The sequence below is a fragment of the Coffea arabica genome, chromosome 4c (assembly GCF_036785885.1).
Source record: "Coffea arabica cultivar ET-39 chromosome 4c, Coffea Arabica ET-39 HiFi, whole genome shotgun sequence".
NCBI classification, from domain to species: domain Eukaryota; kingdom Viridiplantae; phylum Streptophyta; class Magnoliopsida; order Gentianales; family Rubiaceae; genus Coffea; species Coffea arabica.
The window spans coordinates 744,230-751,910 of NC_092316.1; the positions used below are offsets into that span (position 1 = coordinate 744,230).

Here is a 7,681-nt window from a genome sequence, read left to right on the forward strand (position 1 = left end):
CACTGACTAATCCTGGTAGTATTATTATCTTTCGTGTCGGACTCGGATCCCCTGCCATGCCCCACTACCTCAGCTGAGAACATACGTAAACATGCAGATTGTCATCAATCAATAGGTTAATACATGCATATTAGTATATTTGGGGTTTGTGGAGCCTACTGCCTTTTCGTGTTTAACGTAAAACAGCCCCCACCCAATACACTGCAACATAGCGGATGAAAACTGAAAAGGGCCTCTGGGCCACCATCGTTTGCATCCCTTTAATTTGTCATCCTCCTCCTCCCCCACTCACCTGTCTGTCACCCCTCACCAGTAGCTTTAGTAGTAGTATATCAGTAGCCATCCAAACCAAAAAAAAAAACTATAATTAATTAAGAACTTTCTGGAGGCAGAGCACGATAAAAATATCTGTCCTCCTAATCAAATCATAGCCGTTCAACCGAGACCATCCTCATCCAGGTCACACGAACAAACAACTATAATTAATTAATGTTACACAATTCCTTACCTTGCCTTTTTTTCCTTGTTCTTTGTTAAAGCTTTTAAGGTTTTTTAATCTCCCCACCTAGCAGCCTAACTCCATATATAAATAAACCCTTTTCTGGAGCCTTCGTTTGCCTTAGCGTGAAGGAATAGGCGGCTGCCTGACTGACTCGAGAGACAGTTGTATCGCACAGTTCATCTCGCCCCCCAACGCCACCCCAAATCAACCAGGGCTCTGTTCTCCTCTCCTCTTCTCTCTCTCAGCAATGCTATGGCTCCCTGTTACATTCAAAAAGCCCAAACAACCCATAATTACGTGAAAAGATATCCTAATCTTTGCGCTGAGTTTTAAGGGTCATACATTTGCCCAGAAAATTTATAAAATTTGTCGACAAGAAACAGCAGAGGAGGGATTGTGGCTTGTGGGGGGTTGGGGGCAGGTCTCTTTTGTCTCAGTTTTTGCGTATGTTTGGGTGTCCGGAAATGGCTGCTGCAGATGATAAAAGAAGTGATTTTTATGCTGTTTTGGGGCTGAAGAAGGAATGCAGTGCTGCAGAGCTCAAGAATGCTTACAAGAAACTCGCACTGGTCAGCGTTTGAACCTCTTAATTCTGTAAATTTAAATAACCAAATCAGAAATAAATTACGATAAACAGATTCTCGATTGTCCATCAATGCCATAGGCGTGTAAAGAAGGCGTCTCTGTTTTATTTTATTCTTTAGGTGGAGTGGGGTGGCGAGGGCGAAGGAGCTAGTATTTTGATCTTCGAGTATTTTTTCCAAAACTGAATTGGGTGATGAGTGGTATCCGAGCGCAAAGTTAGAAAATTTTTGGACTTTTCAAAAAAATTGTTAGGCTGATGCGGATGGTGCGAAAGCATTGAAGATGATGATTGTTCTGCTTCAAATGTCTTGACCAGAATAAATTTTGGGCTGAATTTTTTCCCTTTTCCTGAAATGGGGAATCTGGTTTTTGATATAGAAATGGCATCCAGATCGTTGCTCGGCATCCGGGAATCCGAAGCGCGTGGAGGAGGCCAAGAAGAAATTTCAGGCAATTCAAGAAGCCTATTCTGGTAGGACGCTATCGCTCTCTCTTTTCTTTTTCTTTTTTTTTCTTCCCCCTAAAATTTGTACTGCCAGTATATGTTTGTTCAATGGTATATTCAGCTGTCATATTTGTTTATTTATCAACACATATAATCGGTGTTGTTAGGAGTCATAAATCATAATGCTAAGGTAAGTAGTCCTATAATTCTTATCTTAGTTATATATATATATGCTGGACTCACGAGATTCTTGGGTTGACACCTGACAGTACTTTCGGACGCCAACAAAAGGTTTCTGTACGACGTAGGAGTTTACGACTGTGACGATGAGGACGACGAAAATGTACGTCCCCCCTTTCTTTCGTTACATTTTTCCTCTTTGTATTTATTATACTCCATCCGCATTTAGCAGTGCCTTTTCTTTTATAAAATTATTAGCAACTGCTACTGCATTCTGTAGTAGTAGTAGTAATAATCTCTTTGGCACGTGTGGACACGCTCCTTCAATAAGCTCCACAGAAGTTGTATAGACGCTTCAATGCGGATGACAAAACTAATCCCAATTCATCATTTTATTGTCCTCGATACGATAGCAGATTTGTCTACCAAAGAAATTTTGAGTGGGTTCAGGGTGTTTAATTTAAAGAATATTTGATTGTCTTGAATAAGTACTCCAATTGGGATACCTAAATAAATGATATTATGGATTTTCATGGTCAAGAAATCTTCTTCCTCCTTCTTTTGAAAGAAAAAAAAAATCAAGTCGACACCAAATCTTGAGACTAGTTCAGGACAGTTGTTTTTTCAAATGAATCTGCTGAACTTATTTAACGGTTCCATGGAAACTGCGCAATTGTGTTTGGCAATTATATATTGGTCTTTCTTTTGTGGCTGAAGTTCATATATTTTCCAATAATGCAATGCAGGGAATGGGAGACTTTCTCAACGAAATGGCGGCCATGATGAGCCAAAACAAGTCCAAGGTGAGTTGCTGTTCCCTTGTAGTAGTTTTTATTTTATTTTATGTATATGTATTCGTGGTGTAGCTTTGAATAGAAGATTCTTGTTTTCCATTGTTGTCTTGGGGGGGAAGGGGATTGGATGGAGCTAGGGATTTGAACTTCAGTTTTCTTTGTTGGGTCTCTTTTACTCTTCTTAAACCATACAAACAGCGAGTTATACAAGGCGAGACAAACTTTTTCATACATTTTCCCCTCTTTTTTTCTGGCTGGATAGTTACCAACAAAGTGCCGCGTTTAATGGTTATATGTTGTCAAGTTTATCTCATGAAAGCCTGCTGGTTGGTGGATCAGAGGTTTGGTTTGAGGATTCCTTGTCAAGTTTTTGCCAAGGAGTTGTACGGTGTTCAAATGTAGTGCTTGAATTGACAGGAAAATCAGGAAGAGAGCTTTGAGGAATTGCAAGAGCTGTTTGAGGAGATGTTCCAAAGTGATGTCGAGGCATTTGCTTCCTGTTCTTCGCAAAGTGCGACGCCTTCTACCCGTTCGTCCCCACCATTTGCATCGTGCAGTGAGACTTACAATGCTAAAAACAAGAGAAATTCCTCAGAAATGAGCCCCAGTAGTTCTCAGGTGGAGGGTACTCAGTTCAATGGATTTTGTATAGGGGTATGTTGTTTTTATCTGCGTCTCAACTAGTCTTTCCTGAGTATCCGTTTCCTATTGCAAATCTGACATCTTCTAGCTAAATTAACGATGTCTAAAGACAGGTGGAACATCAGGGAGAAACCAGGATGGGAAGAGGAACCGGGGCAAGAACGCGGGGAAGTATTGGAGGCAGTAGGAGAAACGGCAGGAAGCAGAAAGTTTGTTTTGGTGATGACGTCTCCTTCAACAAGTATCCTAGTAATTTCTTCTAGATGTTGACGATAATTTCACCTAATGCTGGAATTGGTTCAAAGTTTGTGCATGATTTTTACAGCTGGATTTATGACCACATGAATGGAAAATTGGCCTAGGAGCGTAAGATTATATGCATTTAATAGCAGGAGAGGTGTGGAAATTCGAAAGTTTCATCCCACACTGGAGAGATGAGGCAGGAGTCAAAAGGTGTTTCAGTTTTCACCCGGTGACGGTGTGACAAGAAAGTTGTAGCCTTGTAATAATGATGCTCTAATTCCGGATGGGTAGTACTTAGCTGGTAGTATTTGTATTCCTTCATAACGAGGCGGCAGATGAGTCACTTCACTGCCTATGTTTGTAGGCCATACGGGCATTGGTTTTTTTCATTGGAAAACCTGTAAAAAATCGGTGATCCTCCCCATTTTTCAGTGTATTCCTCCGATCAATCCCCCGTAATTCAGTTCAGGTCTGTAGTGTTGAAGAGTTTCACAGAGCGGGCGTCGGGTGCGGCGGTGTCTAGGATTCCGATGTCATGGTAGGGGTGGCCTTCAGTTTCTATTTTCAAGCAATCAGCATTGCAAAAAAAAAAAAAAAATTTGAAATGAGAGAAGATCCGCGGCTACTGCTTTGAAATGCAAATTCGTAGCCGAGGAAGTAAAATTCCAACCTACTGGTCACCAAAAAGGAAAAGGAATTTAAAACGTTCTTCTGGCTCTGTTAGCGGGGAGAGGAGATCGAAATTTCGTCGTTACGAGTATTATCTTACTCACATTGAGCTGTCGTCTAATTTCTTGAATGCCACAACGTTCTTCAAGAAACATTTCTCTCAATTTATAATATCGTTTTTTTGCCTTACGTGCATCAAGTAGTGGCATATTTACATCTTCAAGAGTCTTTTTGCGCCTGCTGCCAGTGTTGCTAGACTCGAATCAGATCGGTTGGTTCGATATTGGTCTGATTGTGAATTGGCTTTCTTTTCAAGTTGATTTGTAACACAAAATCGTTTTGGTTAAAAATCAGTTAAAACAGTCAAAAATTGGTTAAATTAGTGATTTCAGTTCGACTAATTGATCTTGTTCTCAAATTTTTCTTTCTTCTCTCTTTCAAATATAATTTGAATTATCTAAATTGTAACACATTCATTTATTAATAGGAATAAGAAAATGTCACTCACTTAGTGTAAGTATCAAAATCACTCGCTTTTATGAATGATCTTTAAATGAATATGTTTTCGTTCCTATGATCTTATTAATTTAGCATCAGTGATTTTAACTTGCATTAATTTATTTTAATTTATTAGTTTTTCAAGCAGTTTTGGTGAATGGACATATTTTAGTCTTGAATTTACATTTTTATATATAATCATTAGGTGTATATTTAATTGCTAGTCTAATATTTTTGAAACATTTTTTTTTATAATTGACCAAATATACTCAAGAACTTAATTTCAATATTTTTGAAACTTATAAAAATATAAAATAACTATAACATCATATTGATTTCAACAAATTTTTAAAAACGGTTCGACCGATTCTATCAGTTGGGCTCTGATCTAATAGTTTGGCAGCTCTGTTTGGATTGTAAATTATTTGAGATATTTTTACTGTAACACTTTTTGTGATGTGATGTATGCGAGATAAAAAGGTAATTGGGAAGATAAAAAGGTGTATTGAAAATTGTAATGATGATGTAAGCAAATAAATTTTGACAAATAAGTCTCTATCCAAACAAACCATTAATAACATTAGCCGCCGCCGGTGGTGGTATTAGTGTATAATGGGATGAGACTTAGAGATTAGGATGGTAAATAATTATTTAAGAAGTTGCAAGTGAAGGCCCCACAAGGAACTGAACAGGTGGGTAATCAAAGCCAAGTTGCGGAACTGTCCTACTGTAGCGGAACTAAACTGACTTGACCAACTGCCGCTTCAGTCGCCACTGCCACTAGTCGTACAAAAGGAAGGCACCCCACAACCTTATCGGTCCGATGACAAACCATAACAGAGTGGCGATGACCATCCCTCCGTTGTTCTCTTTTTTTTTTTTAGTTTTTTATGAATTTATTCATGAGAGGAGACGGCGTCCATGCAATTTGCAAAGTAAATGCAACACACAATTCACCCTAAGTTTCCAGAGGTTCAGCAGCAGCAGCCTCCCAAAAAAAAAAAAAGTGCATGTGCGAGCAACTTCTGGCTGCGCATATGACGACAGACGTCGGCTTGTACCGCTACTGTTCGTGTTCGGCGGATGATACCAGCAATTTATGAGTAATAGTACATTTTATCGGTTGACAAAAAAAAAAACCGAGTATTAATAAGTCCCAAAAGATTAAACATTACTTGCAGTTTTGTCAAATTTCCAGTGAGGATGCTCATCTCGGCCATCCCGAGTGGCCGAGGTGAACTCACCTCGTCCCTCATCAAAGCTCATCCGTGTCCCGGGCATCACCCCTGAGCTCGGCCTCGGCCGTTTCCCTAGCCTACTGTGTAGCCGACCTCGGCACCCCCACCTCAGCTGCACGCTGATGATGCCAAACCACCTGACATCACCCAGGACCAGTGCTTTATCTGAAAAGCACTGGAAGCACTTAATGGCACCTGCACAATACACCCCGTCATCATGCTCAGGCAGCTACAGTGTCAGAGTCAGACCTCCTGACACGGGACAGAGCCGTAATGACCAGAGGGTGGGTCCCACCAGCATAAGCCCTCCGCTCTGTCCTCTACTCTCCCTCTATAAATACCCCAGACACACTCCCAACAAGTAAGACTACACTGTTCATTAACTCATATTCTCATTATTCTCGTTCTCATACTAACTTGATCGTCGGAGTGATCCCAGGGGAGAAGCCCCGCCACTCACTTCGGACACCGAGGTTCACTTCGGACACAGGAGTTCACCTCATTTCATCTTAGAGAGGACTGATCCAGGTCGGTCTAGATACCAACCAAAAATCACCTCCTCAATTGGCGCCGTCTGTGGGAACGAGATCACTACTAAAAATGAGATCCACGCGTTCTAGAAGCGGAAGAGTTCCCTCAACTGGGGCTGGGCAGACCTCGGGAGCCCAGCAAGATCGCATTTCTGAAGAGCAAGGGTCCCCGAGGACCCAGCCTAACAACGAGGAGGCCATCGCCAAGATGGCCGAGTTCGTATCACACAACCCTACCATTTTTGAGGAGTTAGGAAGGTACCTCAAAAGACAGGGGAAAGAAAAGGCCGAGTCTTCCAAGAGAAGGCCGACGAAGTCCCCTGAGGTACTTTTAGGTGAAGACTCCGATGAGGGGCGACTCTCTCGGAGTACCTCCAGACGCGCCTCCTCCAAGGCGACCTCTAAACTTGCCTCCATCTCCCGGGCGTTTTCTCGGGGACTGCTGGGGAAACGAGCTGAGGACCCACCTCGGCGCCCCGGGGGCCTAGCTTCTGACTACATGAGGGCTCCGCCCTTTACTGATGACATCAATGGGGAGATGGTACCCCCGAACTTCAAACTTCCAAACTTGCCCACCTATGACGGCCGAGGTGACCCCGAGGATCACCTCCGCGCCTTCATCTCTGCCTTCCGACTCTACTGCGTCCCCGACGCTGTGATCTGCCGAGCTTTCCCCATCTTCCTACATGAAACTGCCCGGAAGTGGTTCTGAAGTCTGGAACCAGGGAGCATTTCCTCTTTGGACGAGCTGATAGACCGGTTCATCCACCGCTTTGTATCATCTCGACCAATCACCAAGACTTCAGCTTACCTCTTGAACCTGCAACAGGGTCAGGGCGAGTCCCTTCGCTCGTATGCTCAAAGGTTCAATGATGAGAATGTGCAGATACCTGATCAGAACGAGCAAGTAACCCTCGCCGCCTTCACCAACGGGTTGGTGGCAGGGACTTTTAATACCGAAATCCATCGGGATTACCCCCGTACACTTCGGGAACTCTGGGACAGAGTGGACCAGGGAATCCGAAGTGAGGATGTAAACCGCATGAAGCGAGAGGCCCAAGCCTCTCGTACGGGGCAAGATCCCCGGAGGAGGAGAGACACCAGCCGAGGTGAACCCGGCCCAAGTGGCACTTCAAACCAACTCCGAGACCGCCGGAGTGTCTTTGATCGAATAGTAAAAGGGAGATCGTCAACCTCGGACGCCGAGCTGACCCCGCTCAATTCTAGTCGGTCTCACGTCTTGGCGGTGATGAGGCAAAATCACCTCGGCCGAACACCTCCTGAGATCCCTGGGAGGAGAGATTAGAGGAACTCCAACCTCTACTGCGCCTACCACCGAGACGTTGGGCACGAGA

General features: G+C 43.1%; 1 protein-coding gene across 2 annotated transcripts; it reads left to right on the forward strand.

Annotated features, from left to right (window-relative positions):
* Positions 1–510: 510 nt before the first annotated feature.
* LOC113738760 (uncharacterized) lies at positions 511–3,827 on the forward strand. 2 transcript variants are annotated; one of them, XM_027266026.2, is made up of 6 exons: positions 511–1,071; positions 1,466–1,559; positions 1,802–1,875; positions 2,459–2,515; positions 2,924–3,160; positions 3,258–3,827. In XM_027266026.2, the coding sequence occupies exons 1-6, from the start codon at positions 949–951 to the stop codon at positions 3,333–3,335; spliced, it is 663 nt and encodes a 220-aa protein (XP_027121827.1). In that variant the 5' UTR covers positions 511–948; the 3' UTR covers positions 3,336–3,827. The 2 variants fall into 2 exon arrangements, with proteins under 2 accessions (XP_027121827.1, XP_027121826.1); XM_027266025.2 differs by having other exon boundaries at positions 513–1,071; positions 3,262–3,827.
* The last annotated feature ends 3,854 nt before the right edge of the window (positions 3,828–7,681 follow it).

What these genes read in the sequence shown, in the direction of transcription:
- LOC113738760 (XM_027266025.2), top strand. Translation starts at nt 949, where the DNA reads ATGTTTGGGTGTCCGGAAATGGCTGCTGCAGATGATAAAAGAAGTGAT. An exon ending in AATTCAAGAAGCCTATTCTG is followed by an intron (nt 1,560 to 1,801) that starts GTAGGACGCTAT and finishes GACACCTGACAG; the next exon opens with TACTTTCGGACGCCAACAAA. An exon ending in ACGATGAGGACGACGAAAAT is followed by an intron (nt 1,876 to 2,458) that starts GTACGTCCCCCC and finishes AATGCAATGCAG; the next exon opens with GGAATGGGAGACTTTCTCAA.